The sequence below is a fragment of the Onychomys torridus genome, chromosome 9, assembly GCF_903995425.1.
Source record: "Onychomys torridus chromosome 9, mOncTor1.1, whole genome shotgun sequence".
Taxonomy (NCBI): domain Eukaryota; kingdom Metazoa; phylum Chordata; class Mammalia; order Rodentia; family Cricetidae; genus Onychomys; species Onychomys torridus.
The window spans coordinates 23,423,969-23,443,044 of NC_050451.1; the positions used below are offsets into that span (position 1 = coordinate 23,423,969).

At 44.8% G+C, this 19,076-nt stretch overlaps 1 protein-coding gene and 1 pseudogene across 2 annotated transcripts in view; both read right to left on the bottom strand.

Annotated features, from left to right (window-relative positions):
• The window catches only part of Ptprg (protein tyrosine phosphatase receptor type G), a 697,305-nt gene that overhangs the window by 51,740 nt on the left and 626,489 nt on the right, over positions 1 to 19,076 (bottom strand). Inside the window, exon 14 of one of the 2 annotated variants that reach the window (XM_036200071.1) lies at positions 7,326 to 7,412. The exons of the other annotated variant lie outside the window; for it this stretch is intronic. Within the exon in view, the coding sequence (XP_036055964.1) occupies positions 7,326 to 7,412 (87 nt within the window). The remainder of the gene's footprint in view (positions 1 to 7,325; positions 7,413 to 19,076) is intronic. 2 annotated transcript variants of the gene reach the window in all.
• LOC118591717 lies at positions 3,467 to 3,563 on the bottom strand (annotated as a pseudogene).

Genomic DNA, 19,076 nt, shown 5'->3' on the forward strand with positions numbered 1-19,076 from the left:
GCCAACATGGTCTACATAGTGAGTTCCAGGACAGCCAGAGCTATATAGTGAGACCCTGCCTCAAAAACAAACAAACAAATGGAATAAAATGGCATTCTGATAGGATGGCAAAATGCTCTTCTATATACACTAAATAAAATCTTTTGGGGGATGAGGCTAACTTATAGAAAGCACATTTCTCAGTTTTTCCCTCCTAGGGCTAATTTTGAAATCACCCTTGTGACTTACTCTGCCTGTCTGGTAGCCATACTCATTTTAGTTTCTGGGAAGGAATTGAAGTTTGTGGTATTTACTAAAGAGCAAGAGCTGTGCAGTGTTCTGGTATCTTCAGTTCCAAGTGCCTGGTTACCTGAAGAATCTAGAAATCACAGGGTGACATGATTTCCCATGACCTGACTCCATCAAAATAACAGACTAAACTATCATGTGATAGCAGGAGGCAGACAACCCTGTGTGCATGAGGTATTTTCACAGTTCAACTCAGTGAGTGTAAGGGATGGAATGGGAGATATGTATCTGTTGCTTCTTTAGTTGGCCATGATTCTGGTGTGTCTCTCCTCTAGTAAGTAAGCATCCTGACACAGGGAGCCAGTCTCCAACCTAAGTATTCACCTGAAAGGTAAGCATGTCTCCAAATGCATCAGATGCTGGACCAAGGTTGGCCAATGTGTTAATCTGTGCCCACTTCCACAGAAGTACTAGGTAGCCAGGTGGGCACAAGTTTACGATACTCTTCTGTATTCACCTGTCCTCTTCCAGAAAGCTAACATGGACTTGTACATTTTGGAATGATTTCTAAGAAAGGCTTCACTGGAAGTCAAAAGGGTAATGTGGGGGTATTTTCCCTAGCAGTTTTTCTAGTCTGTGTGGATTCTTCTTAGCAGCTCCCTAGGTTTCAAGCCCACCTCCCACCAATGTGGTCCAAGGGGATGTCTGATTTTGTTGTTGTTGTACAAGTGTGCATATGTGTCTAACTTTTTAAAAATTGAGAGCCTTATGGGTCATCAAATTTTGTTCTTTAGCTAATATTTCTAAAATACCTTTCCATTCTTTCAAATAAGGGACCTATTTTGAGGAAAGAGATTTTGTCAAAACTCAAGCATTCCATTGTTGTGACAGCAGAAGCTATCTCTAATCAGGATGCGGCAGACACTGACCTGCATCATCTGTCAGCTCCAAGTCCTACAGCTCCCACCGAAGCACACCCCCCAGCACATGGCAGGTTCTGCTGTTTTTAATTGGCCCCCATGACTAACGACACACACACCAACAGCTGCTCCAATGGCATAATCCAGTTAAAGAGTCCTGCTCTGCCAACAACATATAGCAAACTACAAAGATGAGCAGGGAACTAGATTTTAACACCCTTCCCCATTTCCAGAAATCTGACATATTCTTAATGCAGAACACCCAGGAGGCCTGTGTGTCTGCACAGCGCCCCCATTCTGCTGCGTCTGCTTTCCAAGTACCTGTTTAGGCAACCTCTGATGTAGCTAGCAATTTTCTTGCTTCTATCTCTTCCTGCTTGCCTGAGAAGAATTTGTGACTAAGCAGACAACCAACACTTTTCTGAAACAGAGGGCTGACACCGAGTCTAGAAATGTCTAAAGCTGCACTCTGTAATGCTGTCTATCAAAAGGGCCCTCCAACGGCATGCCGGGCTTCTGAGATCTCCAGACATTTGGCTCAGCATGTCCATCCTTTTGACAAGCTTGTTTCCATTCTCAGTCTTTGGCTTATTACAACACTGTTTCTCTAGTGCTGTGCTCTAGGGCTGTGGGCTGGAGGGGAATCCTAACAAGGTTTTCAGACTTATATGAAAACTCAGAATTGCAAACTAAACAAATGTTGATATACAGAGACTAGAAATCAAATCACTATCTTCAAATTAAGTTCAATGGTTTTATAATCACATCACAGTAGGAAAGAGTTTGTTTGCAGTGTGGAGGCAAAATTCCAATTGCAGACTATAGCGGGCAGTTGGCTGAACCACTACTGAATATTAATTAAGCAGTCTTAACTGATTCATAGACTGCTCTCATTTAAATTTACAATGGCATTCTCACTAATAATCTCATTTATTTTCATGTTGTCAAGAGCACAAGTCCCATTAATATTTATTTTGTAAATGGGTGTGTTGTAGTGAACTTTGTATATGTAAGAGCCACTTATTAATGGAAAGATGCAAACACTAACGGGCCAGCAAAGATGGAGATAAGCTGGGCTAAAAAGACTCCATTGATTTATTAGGGCAAGATGTTTCCAGAAACAGAGTGGCAAACACAAGAGAGGGAGAGATGGCACAGTGCAGGGCCTCCCTCAGGAGTGTCGCCCAAGCTACTCCTGGCCTTGCTTGGAAGGCAGCCCAATGCAATTCCAAGTTGAGATTTTTCATACACAACAACCCACTTGCTGTTGAGTTTTCCTCACTGACTGTTAAGTGATCCAGTTCATGCAGCTAAGTTTACACAGTGCAGTCTCCGGAAGGGCTCTTCCAGCATGAAAGATTCAGAGACCAAAATAGGCTTCTAGTAGGCATATTTTCCAAGCCGTGAAAGGGGACACAAAAATCTGACAAGTCAGAATGTGCTTTGGGGCATAATAAAGTGGTATGTTTCATATCAGGGTTGCTGGGATTCCTGGGCATGTGTCTGTCATGCTCTGGACAAATGGGGTGCTGAGTAGGAGAGGGGAGGGAGAGAAAAGGGAACAAGATTCCCAGAAGGTGGATAGGCAAGGAGAGGGAATTCAGAGATGGAGGAGAAAGTGTTCCCACATCTTAGGGATTTCATATAGTTAGCAACGATGTCCTAACTCACCCTTGCTAAAGGAGAATGTGAAAAAGGAAGTTTACTTCCATAGGAAGAATGTTGTTGGATGAGGCAGGCTGTCTGCAGTGAACTTCTTTAAGAAATGGGAGAAAATGAACCAACTGCAGACATAAAACTGGCCTTGAGACAACACTCTTTCTTGCTCAACATTATTTTGCCAAGAAATCCTCATAGGTCCCTAGAGATGAGTGCAGGGCACGTTCCAGGAAACAGGACAGCAGAGGTCACTTCCTAAGCCGCATCCAGTAACCTGACCATGCTCTTTTCAGTATTTCAACCAATTCCAATGAGATGAACCCCTCACAGTCAGTCTCCAATACTCAATGAAGATGGGAAACACTTGAAATCAGGGTCTTTGAGAAAGCTGTTGCCCCTTTGTACCCTATCCTGGAATGTTCTGAGCACTCAGAATAAGGCTACAAGTGCTCACCATGGTTCAGAATAGCCCTAGCTATCCTGGAACTCACCATGTAGACCAGGCTGGCCTCGAACTCAGAGAGACACCTGCCTGTGCTTTCCTAGTGCTGGGATTAAAGGTGGCAGCACCATGTCTGGCTTGCTGTAATATTCTTTTCTTTTTTTAATTAAGAATTTTTTATTTATTTTACATACCAATCAAAGATCACTCTCTTCCCAAAAATATGCAATGCTTCTCAAATTTGTGTGCCATCCTTGTGCAGGGGCCATGCTAATCTCTGTATCGTTCCAATTTTAGTATATGCCGAAGTGAGCACTATAATATTCTTAATAGCCTTAATAGTTTAGGATCTAGGAAGATGCCATGTGCTTTTTTACTGACCATCTCCATTGTAGCCCCCTGCCTAAACACACCCCACTGTTATCCAGGTGACATTCCCAATAATCAAGAATTGACTCTAAAAAACAAAACAAAACAAACAAACAAACAAAACAAAACAAAACAAAACAAAACAAAGTACCCATACAAGAACTTTGGCATAAGTGTCTCAGAACGAAGAGACTTTCTAAAGAAGTGGTTCTCAACCTGTGGATCATGACCCCTTCGGGCCCTTTCAGAGTGGTTGCATATCACACATCCTGTATATCAGATAGATACATTACAATTCCTAACAGTAGCAAAATTACAGCTCTGAAGTAACAATGAACACAGTTTTATGGTGGTGTCATCACAACACAAAGAACTGTATTAAAGGGTGGTAGTGTTAAGGTTGAGAACAACTGTTTGAAAGAAGTAGTTTAGAGGAAAGGTTCAATCTCCTTTAGAATAAAAATGGCAACACCCTGGGAGTACACTGACACATTTTCTACACCTCCTAAGAGCTAACAGAAAGGCCATGGCGCCCAGCACTGGAGGGGCAGAGCCAGACACACTGCTGACAGAAACCCCTCTGAGTGTATCCAGGCACCACACACACACACACACTGTGATGCTGCCGCTTCCCTGAATTTATCCTGCAGTTGTATTTATCCATGTGCAAAACGACACATTAACAAAGCTACTCAGCACAGTACTGTGTTGTCACAGAACTGACAACCTTAGAGGACTGCTTAGATAAACAAATCATGGTACATCTGCTTTAGAAGCACCGAGTCTCCCTCACACGGGGACGGTATAGATGCCCAGAGCAAACTGCTATCTCAAACAAAGACAAGCACATGGTAAAACATGGAGTATTTTACTATGTAAAAGAGATATCCCTATTTGTTCAGATAAATAACAAATTCTTGAATAATGTATAAATTAGCCAAGATGAGCACCCATTGGTGAGAAGGCGGGAGTAGGGTGGGCAGGTGGAACTGTGAGGGTGTACATGATTTTAAACTGTATTATTTTGAATTATGTCAAATATTTATTCAAAATTTAAACCAACTTCTTTGAAACCTCTAACACTTGAGCCTGGTTTTTATAGTTTTATCCTTGGCTCACATCTTTCATGTTTTGGGGCCTCAGAGGCATAGCCCTTTCTCATGTCCACAGAGAGACAGTTAAGAAAAGCATCGTAGAAAACAGGGTTAGAAGGCTGATGGCACATCAGGTTCACACCCAGCTCCTGCAGCTGTGTGTGCGGGGCTGTGCGCTGCAGTGGTGTGTGTGTGCTGCAGTGGTGTGTGGGGCTGTGTGCGGGGCTATGCGCTGCAGTGGTGTGTGTGTGCTGCAGTGGTGTGTGGGGCTCTGTGCGGGGCTGTGCACTGCAGCGGTGTGTGTGCGCTGCAGCTGTGTGCGGGGCTGTGTGCTGCAGTGGTGTGCCGGGCTGCTCTTTTAGCACCTCTGGAGGCTTTTCTTCCCTCCTAATTCCAGGCTGCAGTTTGGATGGGTGCAGGCCATGGGAGGAGATGAGAGAGAAAGAAACAAAGGTAGTAGACATGGAGGCTGGTGGAAGTGCTTGTCCGGATGCATTCCAACCTCCAATCAAAGGGGTGGCAGCCTAGGCACCAGAAAACCATACAGTATGGAGCTGAGTTAGTAGCTAAGGTAGTGGGCATAATGTGGAGCAACGAGGAACATGTGGGTTGCTGGCCTTAAACATACAGAACACACAGGGGAGTGGGTAACTGTAGGCTTTGGAGGAATCACATAGGCAGAGCAACTCCTAAGGGAAGATAAGGAAGCCCTGAGCCCTCTGAGGACAGAGTTTCTATGAGGCCCTGCTCTTCGTTGTGGAGTACTAAACCCAGCATAGAGCAGGAGAGGAAGTACCTGTTTAAGGTCTAGCTGCCTAGAGTAGAGCCCTCACCCAACTCATCCACTTCAACAGGACTGCCTGGCAAATCACTTACCTTCTCAGAGCCGCAGTGTCTCCTCCTTCTCAGGTGTTAACTAAGCACTCCATGCATGCTGCCTAACTTACTCTTCATAACCATCCTAAGAGGAAGAGTTCGCAATAGACCTATCTTCCAGATGAGGAAATCGAGTCTCAAAGGGATCCCTGGCTACTGAGTCAGGAAGTGGTGGAGCTAAAGTTACAATCCACATGTCTCTAATCAAGGTCTGTGTTCGTAGCCACACTGTAGGAAATTCATTTTATACTGTACAACTCACACTTAGGTAGAGTCCATAAATACCTGCCATTCCTCAAAATGATTTCTAGTGGATTTGGGTGTAATTGACTTCTACTTTTCTCAGTCTTAAGCAAAGTTATCAGATTCCTTGTAACAAAGTGCAGACATGAGGTATCCCCTGTGTGAAGCAGAGTGTGCTGGTAGCAAGTCTATTCCCACACTCCCTTAGGCCAAGCACATAAGTGGCCAGAGCATCATGTCTGAGAGCCCAGAAGCTGGATAGGCATTTACCTTTGTGTTAAAGACATGCTGGTTCTTTAAAGTACTATAGTGAGACAATTGTTCAAGTGATGTCCATGGAAGAAGTGTCATGGTGAACTGAGTAGAACAACTGTTCACATGATGGCCATGGACCTCTCTCTTAAGAGCTTTGGATTGAAAGCTACATAGAGAGATTTCTGGTCCCGTTTTTTAAAAGCTGTTGGAGGTTTGAAAGTATACTAGAAATTAAAACTTCAAAAGATTAAAAAAACAAACAAACCATAGTGAGGAACAATGACATTCCCAGTGTCAGTGTGCCTTGCCCAGGGCTAGAACTGTACGGGTAAAGATGGGCCAGCCATAGGCTTTCTCATTAACCTATCAAAACTCCTCCTCTGTAATCACAGCTCTGTTTGATTACCCTGGGAACATTACTGAAATTTCATCTCAGTAATCCCATCTACAACAACCAACGCAGACAAGGCATTCCATGTAAAAGGCTAGATGTAAATTTTATAAATTGGCTCACTGAAAGTACAGAGGTACTACTTGCAACATAAGTTGATTAACTACCCTACTTGATAATTTAGTATTAAAAGATTATCAATATTAAACAGTTTAGGCAAGAAGTTCAGTAATTGAGACTACATTTACAACTTCTAATTATTTCTTATAAAACTGGTCAGGTTAGTACTTTTTGAAGTATTAAGATTTCATGCACATTTGCTTTTTATAGAAAAGCATGTTATATCTACATTTGTTCATTTTCTCTTTCCTAGTTTTAACCCTTTATTTATAAAGTAAGACATTTTTCATTTATAAGGATTATGCTTTTTTGAAGAAAAAAAACAACAACAAAAAAACAAAAAACAAAAATGAAGCTCTAAACATGCATTACGCTCTTTTGAAAAAACCAAAGCTCTAAACATGCAACATCTGAATTGTTTTTTTGTAAAGAAAATGGATGCAACATACATACAGTCACGCACACATAGCGTGCCCACAGTATTACCAATAGGAACAGAAAATACGGGCCAGCCCACAGAAAAAGCAAAGCGAGCAGGCGCTGGAGCTGCTATAACGGACAGCAGCCGCCTGGAGGCCAGCTGGTCCTTACAGACCTTACTGGTGGGGTAGAACAGGTGAACATCAGCATTTTCTGTCTAGAAGACTTTCATTCCCACAGCAACAAAACAAAAGTCCCGCAAGCCAGTCCCGGCCATTGAGAGCCCCCCTAAGCTGGTCCGCCCTCACCTGTTCCCCTTCTCTCCTCTCTCCCCAGAAGAAGGCACTTCACGGGAACGTCTGGGAAAGCCCTTGGACTTTATTTTGTTACACCCTCTGAATGGACAAAAAACAAAAGAGAACATGTGTAGAAGACAGCATTTCAATTGGCCACCCAGAGTTACACACAAATGCCCTCCCTCCACACTTGCACAGACACCCCTCTATCAAGGCCTCATTTGACATTTTTTAAAGGGGGCAATCATACACAAAAATGGCTAGTTAGGTAAGTCTCTGATGCCGAGGGAAGAAACACAGGTAGGGTTGTTCTCCAAAGTGATGCCATGTATCAGGAGGTGGTATTATCCTAAGGTTCACAGAGGTCAGGAAGTCACAATCATGACCTCATTCAGATGCCTGCCCGACAGCTCTGCTGGTACACTGTCCCAGCAAACAGACAGCTCAGAATTCCCGCAACTTGCTGGGTCTCACCGCCCAGTGTGGCCTGCCTTCCACCACCAATTTCTCTGCTTTAGACCAAGTTTCGTCTTTTCCCCATGTACCCTTGTCACCTCTGAATCATCACCTGTACACAGAAGGCACCTCAGCAGACAGGCCCAGTACTTGGTAAGAGTCTCTTAAACATTTAAAGACCTCAGCATCCAACACAAGGCTGTCTATGTTAAGGACGCACTTATTGACCAATGCAAACACTTGCAGGGGGCTGATTATATCAGATTGGCCCAAGCCACCTGGGCTACAGGATTTCACACTGGAATGATCCTAAGTTCCGTTCACAGAACAAAAAGATAAACCCTAATACATAACCTTCTCTTCCATGGGAGCCCTGCTGACTGCCTACAGAAATGTAAAGCCAGGGTCACTGCTCTACTTCCCAGACACTCCTCAGTAGCTGCCCCCTTCTAGGAACAAACACCGCTAGCTTTTCAGTTTTAATGTTTTTCGTCCCCTTTCATACAAGCTTTAAGCCATTTTGGTCATCACTAGACTGAGTAACTAATAAGATAAAAGTGTTTGTCACTGGAGCCAACCTTTAGAGGAAGCAGAACTTGGGAACAAGGTTGAAAGGGGGAGGGGATGAGCAGTTCCGAACTTCCTGTCTCCCTCTGTTGAGACTCTGCTGTCACTACAGTGACAGTCCTCCACACATCAGGACTCTGTTGTGTGGCTGTGAATGCTAATCTGAAGAAACCATGAGTATGTTGGAATGTTTTTAAATTTTTCATAAAAACTTGAAATTTGCAGCTTCCTAAAATATTTAGACTTTTTCTCAACCCTTAGCCCTGCTCTGAATCCTGCCAGATTTACTCTTTGGGGAAATTTGGAGCAGAGCCGGCTAGCTCCGACGTTTTCTCACGCACAATCACAGGCTCTTGAGACTTCCACTCATACACTGAAACACTTTAGTGAGAAGCAAATGCCAGTAACTAATATCTCCAACAGCAAGGGGTAACCTGAGCAAGCACAAGGGGTAACCCTGGGGCGGAAGGCAGTGAATTCTGAGGAACTGGAAGAAAATGGCTAACCCAGCCTAGAGCAAACACCTAAGGAGATGCTTTCCCGAAAGTGAGCTCCGTTTAAAACTGTACCAGCCAGCACAGCCTGTGCTGTCTTCGATGTATCGAGGACCATGTTTAAATGGCAACCTTAGCGCTGCTTCCCTCCTGATCCTGTCGAATGACTGTTAGCCTGTTCCCAGAGCCTCGAACAGCAGGGGGCTGGTTACTATAACAACTGACAGCTCTCATGAATTCTGAAAGGCCCCTGAGTAGCCATTTGCGAAACAGTTATTGAGCAAAAAGTTGCCTGGGATGGGAGGCATTAGTTGCCACGTGACCTGGCTCTCCCTGAACAGTTGGGAAGAAAAAGGAAAAAAAAAAAAAATGGTGCCCACCTCCTGGAACACCTGGGGACCTCAAAACCTCCCCACCCCCCACTCCTTTCAGATTCTCAGGGTGAGACAGTTTAACGCCACTGAGTTATCATAATCCCAAACCTCCAAGGCAAGTCTTCTTTTGGCACCATGAAATGTGTCTTAGTCTCCCTGCAGGTTTGACACATTTTCAGGCTTCGGAGAGATGAATGATAAAAATTATTCCTAGTGGTTAACAATCTTGAAATACAACCAGAGAGAGAAGTTCTAGGTAGAGATGAAGCAGTAATTAATTTTAGAAGAAAACAAGCAACAAAAATTCACACACCACCTATGAATGGTCTGTTTGTAGGAAAGATAAAGGTGACTGTACAAAGCCATTAGAATGACTGAAGCTCAGGCTTTTCTACCCTGTCACAAGACACTGAGAGCTGGGGCCAAAGGCAGTGTTTTGTACATGAAGAACCCTCCAGAACAGGTCTATGAAAGGCTAAGAAAGTGCATTTGCTTGACACAAGAGAAGTGTCACTAGAGGGACAAACCTATGGCCATACTGAATGCTGTAGCACGAATCTTAACAGGTCTTATTAATGAAAACAAACCTGAGGCCAATTATTGGGGTGAATGCTGGAAGATCAGAGAAGCAGAACAAGCCACAGCTACCTCACCTCGCCAATTCCTCAGTTGATCCTGTTTCCTCAGACTGGAAGCCTCTGAGTCCTCATCCAGAATCAATCGCAGCTGAACTGTTGCTCAAAAGCCTAAAATCTTAACCAGACTTCCTGGTCCTCACATCTTATACACCTTTCTAATTTCTGCCATCACTTCCTGGGATTAAAGGCTCATTTCCTGGGATTAAAGGCTCGTGTCACCATGCCTGGCTGTTTCCAATGTGGCTTTAAACTCACAGAGATCTGGATGGATCTCTGCCTCCCAAGTGATAGGATTAAAGGCATGTGGGCCACCATTTTCTGGCCTCTACATCTAGTGACTGTCCTGTTCTCTGACCCCAGATAAGTTTATTAGGGTGCACAATATTTTGGGGAACACAATACCACCACAGAATGCACTAGGAGCTGGTTCATCTACACTGCTGCCTGGTCTGAGCATTTATCCTCCACTTTTTCCTGTCTACTCACAGCTAAGGCAGCCTCTCCAGGAAGTCCTTCCACTGTACCCTAGTCATGTCGAGTGTCCAAAGAACTCGCTGCTCCCCTGTATCGTGGCTGGTGCCCTGGGGAGCACAATTGAATCTAGGAATCAGGCAGGAAGAGAAAGGATAGCAGACCCTGGCCACCTGGCAAACAGTGGTCAAGACCAGGGAGCCATGGGGTTTGCTCTGTCCAGCTTGTTGTCACCTCACAAGAAGGTGACAACAGTGTAGCTGGGTTTTCTAGTTCACTATGCAAATGAAACAGCCAGCTGGGAACTAAGTTAGATGTTATTTTCAAAGAGCACAGACATTAAAAAAAAAAGGGGGCCAGTTGATACAGGTTAGTGGTTTGAGGTAATCTTTATTTACTTATTCACCACCTAGAGGATTCTCCAGTGCCTTGTATAAGTAGATGTGGAAGAGGTGGTAAATGAGTGAACACTGGAAGGAGCAAACAGGCCAACCACAAAGGCCTTAGAAGGTTCTGCAATACCATCCTAGCTACGAGAAACTGACATGATGAGGTGTGTGATCCTGCTCAGTCTTCCTTTCTGGAAACTGTTTCCTCTCTTGGATCAGGGATGTCTCCTTCCTGATGCCCTGGCCACTGCACAGAATCTCTAAAGTCAGAGTGTCATGCATGCAGGGAATGGAAGAGCACACTTGCTGTCCCAGGTCCTCAGGGGGTTGCATCTGAGATGCATGTTCATCTGAGGCCAAACAACTTATTCCGAGCCTATTGAAAAATCTTTAAAGAGTGTTAGGGCTCAGTGGTAAGAACACTTAACTGGTATGTACGAGGCCCAGGGTTCATTCCCTAGCACTGCACAGGGAAACAGATGGAACACAGTCTTTCTTTCACTCAACAATATTGGTGGTTTCTACCAGCAGCTTCATATTTGACATCCCTTCAGCCATCTACCTAGAAAAAGCAAACTCTTTTTTTTTTTTTTTTTTTTTTTTTTTTGGTTTTTCGAGACAGGGTTTCTCTGTGTAGCTTTGCGCCTTTTCCTGGAACTCACTCTGTAGACCAGGCTGGCCTTGAACTCACAGAGATCCTCCTGGTTCTACCTCCCGAGTGCTGGGATTAAAGGCGTGCACCACCACTGCCCGGCCGGAAAAGCAAACTTAATAGATGTCTCCCTTATGGCTCTGCTCGGGTGGAAAGCAGGCAGACACCTATCTGAAGCCACCTCCAGCAGTTGAGGAAGTGCTGGCTGCCAGAGCAGCAGGTGCAGAGCATGCTCTTGTGTGCCTCTCACAGATGATCTGACTGTCATTGTCACTACTGTGTAACTGAAGGAAAGACCCACTTTGCAGAGAAGCACATGGGATCAGTCACGCTGCGAGCACACATGCCATGTTCTCACATGCCCACACTCTGGGTCCACGTGTTTCTGCCTGCCTGCGCCTCCATTGTGCCAACACAAATCCCCTACACATCTGCACTTTGTATCCTTTCATATCCTCTATACTCTGTCTCCTACTGAACAGCCAGGGAAGAAAAACACTGCATTGTCAACAAAATTCACTTGTATTCATGAAAAGCATTCTTTTTTTTTAATTTTAAGATTGTTTTTATATAATTTAATTTAATTTTACATATCAGCCATGGGTTCCCCTGTTCTATCCCTTCCTACCCCCACCCCCACCTTCCCTCCATTCCCACCTCCTCCAGGGCAAAGACTCCCCCGGGGATTCATTTAAACCTGGTGGATTCAGTACAGGCAGGTCCAGTCCCCTCCTTCCAGGCTGAGCAAAGTGTCCCCACATAAACCCAAGGTTCCAAACAGCCAGCTCATGCACTAAGGACAGGTCCCGGTCCCACTGCCTGGATGCCTCCCAAACAGTTCAAGCTATTCAATTGTCTCACTTATCCAGAGGGCCTGATCCAGTTGGGAGCTCCATAGCTTTTGGTTCATAGTTCATGTGTTTCCATTAGTTTGGCTATTTGTCCCTGTGCTTTTTCCAATCTTGGTCTCAACAATTTACACTCTTAAAATCCCTCCTCTTTCTCAACAATTGGACTCCTGGAGCTCTACCTGGGGCCTGGCCCAGGATCTCTGCATCCACTTCCATCAGTCATTGGATGAGAGTTCTAGCACGACAGTTAGGGTGTTTGGCCATCTGATCACCAGACTAGGTCAGTTCGGGCTTTCTCTCGACCACTGCCAGTAGTCTACAATGGAGGTATCTTTATGGATTTCTGGGGACCTCTCTAGAACTTTGTTTCTTCCTGTTCTCACGTGGTCTTCATTTATCATGGCCTGTTACTCCTTGTTCTCCCTTTCTGTTCTTGATCCAGCTGGGATCTCCTGCTCCCCTAAGCTTTCTTCCCTTGAACCTTGCCCTTCATTACCCTTACTCACATCCAGGTTGTTCGTGTAGATCTCATCCATTTCTCTGTCATTGGGCAATCCCTGTGTCTTTCTTAAAGAAGAGGCTTCAACATGTAGGAAGGTCTAAAAATGGAACTCAGGAAAAAAAAAGAGACCTTTTTCTACCTGCAGATATGACTCACTGATATGAGCTGACTTGCCACAAAGTTTACAAATGACTTGGTCATATGATCAAGAGGGACATGAATTTACCAGATTAGAGCAGTCTTGGCCATATCAAACTTTAGTATCCTAGGATCAGAGGCTATAGTTTCCGCTTTCAAAGCTTACAGCCTATAGTCCAGAATCCATGAAGTTCGGTAAGGCCTTTCTGAAGGAAGGCTGCTGTGTACTTCTGAGAAGTCCGTTTCCAAGCTAGAATTATGCTCAGTAAGATACTAAAGGCCCTAATCAGCTGGGACTACGACAAAGCAGGTGATATTATTCAACATCAAATTCTCAAACTAATAGAGATTTAGCTGAATGTAAACATCATTATTGAGTTCCCAGAACACCTGAAAATAGAATTATTTCTCAAACTTGTTATTCACCTCATTTTGGCAAATTCAGAACCCAAGTTGATTCCTATAGCTAGCCCTCTGGCCAGGTGGCCGTTACTATGAAAACATCACTCAATAGTAGCTAAATGGTTCCTTCGCCTGCACTGTCTTTTTGGCCTACAGACATGAAAGAAGGATACATAAGGAATAACTGTTCCCATCATGCATGTTACTCCCTGATCTGGGGTAACATAATGTAATAGCTCTGATGGTGGGCCATGGGGTCAGGATAGATGGACCAGTGGGCAAGAACACTTGCTAGGCCTGGTTCCTATCCCAGCACCCATGTATAAGGCTATATCCTCAGATCGAGATTCCACAGTGTATTTAGAGAGGAGCAGGAGGACCACTGGGGCTTGCCTGCCATAAGCCGTAGGTTGAGAGAGTGACCATGTCTCAAAAGGAAAAGCAGGACACCAAGTGTCCTCCCCTGGTCTCTGCATGCATGCACCCCCTCACATGAAGTACACATAACAGTGGGCTATGAAGTCAGGTTGGCTGGGTTCAAATCCAGGATCCACCCACTAAAGATCTGGGCTGAGCACATGCCTGAGATGATAAAACAAAATAAAGCAAAAAGGTCAATAAAAAGTTCTGGGCTATCCAGGCCTTAAGGGGCACTTACAAACAAAACCCACCTTCACAACAATCACAATTCTAGGTGTACACTGATGCCTGGCTCATGGGAGCTAATCTGCACTAGAGCACAGATGCTCAACAAGTGTCGCAAACCAGCACAGTGGCACCTCGCCCATCAGCTACCTCAAACTATGCAAATCGAAAAGGTACCGTCCAAAACTTCCCTCTTTTGAGTGGCAGCAGCTGCGCTGTTCATATCTTTCTAGGGTGTTAATGCCATATAAGCAGCTTGCCCTGGTAAAGCCGGGATCCACAGCTCTTGCAGTGTGCTTCCTCACTATTAATTCAAAGCCTGTGCTGTTACCACTAGAGTAGTGAGGCCAAAATGGCACACTTTCCTTTTCCGGCATCTTTAAGAACTCTGATTTTTTCTTTTTAAGTTGTTCTGATTCATTTGCAGTAGGTCTGAGCCACTGAAACAGATTGCAAGATCTGTAATATTTATCATGCACACAACTGGGTGCCATTTGCTGAAGGAGATAAGCATTAGCTTGGATGATTTCCTTTCTATGTCCTGCTCTATTACCCTGTCCTTTTGTCCCTAACACTTTGCATGGACGTCTACCTTCATTGTAGAGTGTTACAGATTTTGGGGTTTCCTTTTTTGCAAGGCCATTCAAAAGCAAACTGTAGCATCCTATTTGCAATACCTCTACTAAAAGTATTACAAAGTGTTTTCCTTTGCAGATCCACATCACCAGCCATTTTTACTCAACAGAACTAGAGGCTCCTCAGTAGTTCTGGGTGGACTCTAGCCAAGATCTCTCAAACATCTCAAGTCTGTGCCCCTACTTTTTTCTTTGAGCAGATCTGAAGTAATGCGGTTGTCCCTTATTGGACACATATGCTGATATGATGGCTCTGATACTCAAGGACACACACGTGTGGAGGTACTTCATAAATGCAGGTGTCCTCTGGGGCTACAGTGATTTCTCATTTCTCATGCAGCAATTCTAGAAAGTTAGGCCACCATGGAGGAGAGCCTGACCCTGACAGATTTCATGTGGGTGAGACAGTAGCTAAGAAAGCTTCTAGAATACAACCAGCCCTGAGTAAGCAAGGATGGCTCCCAGGCTTCAGAGCTCTTTCCTGGGGGTTGGCGCCTCTCTTTACTCTGCTCCTACTCAGTGATGCCCTCCTCTGGGAATGGCTTCAGGACCATTGGAAGTATCATCCAAACCAATTTTATTAACTTTATAGTCACCCTTTCATTTTGGCTCAAAGTAGTTCTGCTCAGTTTTGGTTAACCTACATTTATACTATACTTAGCTCTAAATTGATGAGTGAGCTATTTCTAGGCTACTGTGCATAATGAGATCATTCCAAAGAATAAACTCTAGAAGGATATTCCTAACATTTTTCTCAAATACTGTCTTATGCCACAGTGAGATTACTGTTAACTATGTACAGCTAGCTGTCAAAATAAAAGGTATTTATTTTCATCTAGGGATTCCATTTTCTCACTTCCAAGCACTTTAGGTATACGAGGACCCAGAATTATGTTTCTATTTTCCCTTAAAGTTAGATCTGGTACAACACATGTATACTTAGCCCCCGTTTGCTCCCCAGGGCAGATGTTTCTCACAACCTATATTGCCTACCCATATGCATTCAGTGGCATGTTTCTGAACTACTTTACAGGTAAGGAAACTGACACTGAAAGATGAAACTGCATTGAAGGTAGTTCTTCTTAATGGCCTCTCCCTAGTATGCCTCTCAGCTCCCATTATAGACAGCCCTAGAATTTCCAAGCCCAACACAACTTTTACACCTCTGACACATGCTGAATCAGCATCTCTCTGTCTCTGTCTCTGTCTCTCTCTCTCTCACACACACATACACACAGAGCTTTATATACAAAAGAATTTTTCAGCTCCACAGAACTACATTTCATCATTTGGGAATGACAGCAACCTTTGGTACGAATAGATGTGCACTGTGCACTGTGCACAGAGGCTATAGGTATGATGGAGTCCAGCTTCATACCCAGGCTTTGACCGATGTACCTACTTCACCGCTGTACAGTACTACTCTCAGCTGCTGCCTCCTGCACCTGCAGCTCCCTCAGTGTCTTTCGGTCGTTCTTAGCACGATGGCATCCAGTACTTCCAGCGCCTTTGCTGCCCCTGCGGTCTGTTCCCATGACACTGAGCCAGTGTCTCTGCTTGCTGGAGGCCATTCTCTCTCCAGGCTCATCCCTTTCCAGCTTCCTCTTCTTTTGACATTTTCTCTTCTTTTCTTTTCTTCTTTTTTGTCCTTGAGACAGGGTTTCTCTACATAGCTTTTGGAGCCTGTCTTGGAACTCACTTTGTAGACCAGGCTGGCCTGCCTCCTGAGTGCTGGGATTAAAGGCATGAAGCCGCCACCACCGCCTGGCCCTTCCCTGATTCCTAACTGTTCAGCTGTCAGCTTTCCAGGGAGCTTCTCCTGGACCTGACTTTCCTCCCAGGCTGTGCCCTTTGCCTTCCATGAACATTCTCCATACTTCATTATGTCACACACCCAATTCTTTAATGAACCCTGAGGGTCATAGGGCTTTGTGACTAAATCACCAAGTACACCACAATGCATGTCACAAACTCCTTAAGCACTATATAAATCACAAGAAGTTGCATACAAGACCACACCCATGCAATGACAGAAATGGCTTCATAATTACATAAATAACAGAATGCTCAGCTGAACCTTCTAAACTAGCTGTCTTTCTTACCTGGATAGTCCCCTGAGAAACTACCCATAGCTACCTTTCACTTCATGTTTTTGAGGATACTGGTAGTAAGGCTAATTTGGGGCTCCAGAGCTAAACCCAGGCATGATGGGCATATTCTAGCCTTCAGGCACCAGAAGAGTCTGGTGGTGGCCAGATGACCAAAGTCAGATATGAGAAACAGCATTATGGGACCTCCCTGGAGCTGTGAGATGACAAAGTCCCTCTGTTGGGATGGAGGGATGGAAGTCTAGCCTAGGACAGAGGGCTCCCATGAAGAACAAGGTATGCCAGCCATGGCCTCACTCTCTCTTCCAAGACCGGTCACACCTGATGGCCCTGGAACTTTCAATGTAACAAGTCAATGCTAGTTTTCTGCCTTGGGCTTAAGAGAATTGGATTTGTGTGTCAAATATACCAGAAGGTGCTCTGATAACATTGTATTTTGCCTAGCTCACAGCCACTATTCAACAAATGTCAGCTCCCTTTCTCTCCCCAGGTCAAAGAAAGGAAAGGACCTCCTGCCTACCACACAGACAGATCTGTGTAAACCGCAGGAGACAGTGCCACCCAAGGGTCTGGCACTCACAGTGGACCTGTTGAACGGCACACTCTCTGACTGCACAACAGGAAGCAGAGAGACACCCTGGGGGTCATTCTCACACTTTTTCATGAACCTGCATCACCAGCTCCAGGTGAACATACTGAACCAAGAACACTGGCTACAAAATACTGGTCCTATGGTTAGGCTGCCACCACCATGGCCGCCACCATGGGCACCGGGCTTGCCACCTGAGGACATGATTGCGGAAGTTTGGATGAGCCTCGCTGCTCTGCTTATGCGAGTCCCTTTGTCATCTCAGTCATGCTCTGTCTTCACGCCTGAAAAGGCAGGGACACACTGCTACAGTAGCTTCAAAGCCACGTCACCATGGGGACAGAAGTCTTGGTCGCGTTTGCCAATTCTCTATGAGCTGCCTGGTGCTGCTTCCTTTCATGTTAACCACAGGAAAAAAGTTGGACAGAAGAAAGGCCTTGTCCCCTGTAGGCTGTTCTCATGCTTGCCAACATACCCATCTTAGCACAAATTCAATTTCGTTTTTCTTGCTGTCAGGGTTTTTTTCTTTTACATGTTTCATGCACTTTACACCATGCTCTACGGGGAAAGTAACAATATTTTAGCAAGAACCATTAATCTATTTTCCATCTGGACTAGGCAAGTTTTTCAGAAACATAAACAGTCATCACTTCTATCTTAAGGGAAAGTATGCCTGAACAGTAGGTGCTGTCCATTCTATGCACCAAGCCCGTTTTGAACCAGAGTGCACAGGCGATGTGATTCTTAGCTGCCTGTTACCTGCGTCTGTCTTGCCACTCTATCCCCAGCCCTCTCAGTCTCTGTGATCTTTGAGAAGAAACAATATGGGATATAGTCTAGTTGGGTTTTTTCTTTCCTAGAACTGCCTGGTACAAGTGCCATGCTGCACCCTTTCTGCTGCATAATTGCTACACAATACAGGTTGACAACCCTGAAGTTGCAATCTGCCTGCCTCTGCCTTCAAAATCGAAATGCTGAGATGATATGTGTGCACCATCATACACGGCTCCACTAGATGCTGCTGATGCTTTTTTCCCCCCTGATTTTTCAAGACAGTGTTTCTCTGTGTAGCCCTGGCTGTCCTAGAACTCACTGTATAGGCTGGCCTGCAACTCAGAAATTCACCTGCCTCTGCCTCCTGAGTGCTAGGATTAAAGGCGTGTGCTACCTCTGTCCAGCTCAGATACTTCTTTATGGCAGGATTAGAAGACATGGTCAGCAGTTCCACACTCCAGCGGGTCTCATGACCCCTTGGAGAACACATATGAGATATCCTGCATATCAAATATTTAATTACAATTCATGACAGTAGCAAAATTACAGTTATGAAGTAGCAATGAAATAATTTCATGATTGGATGTCAGCACAACATGAGATACTATATTAAGGGTCACTATGTTAAAGTTGAGGGGTTGGTGATTTAGCTCAGTGGTAGAGTGCTTGCCTAGCAAGCGCAAGGCCCTGGGTTCAATCCTCAGCTCTGAAAAAAAAAAGTTGAGAACCCACGTGGGGAGTTATTGTCACATACGTGGGAGTCCTCAGATGAGCACAGTATCTTGTCCTCCTCAGTTGAGAACAGACATGAGGACACACAGCTAACATGTACACCCTCACTTTCTGCTGAGCCTTCCCTCCAAGTACCCCTGTAGTAACGGATGCTCACCACTCACACTATCACCTCCTCTGAGCTACGGACACACCTTGCCCAGCCTCCGAATGCTCTTCCTCACACTCCCTGCTTAACACAGCAGCAAGTAATTCTAAAGTTAGACCACAACATTCTTTTGTAGAAATCCCCACTTACATTAGTGTCAAAGGCAAGGTGGTAGTGGTGCACACCTTTAAATCCAGC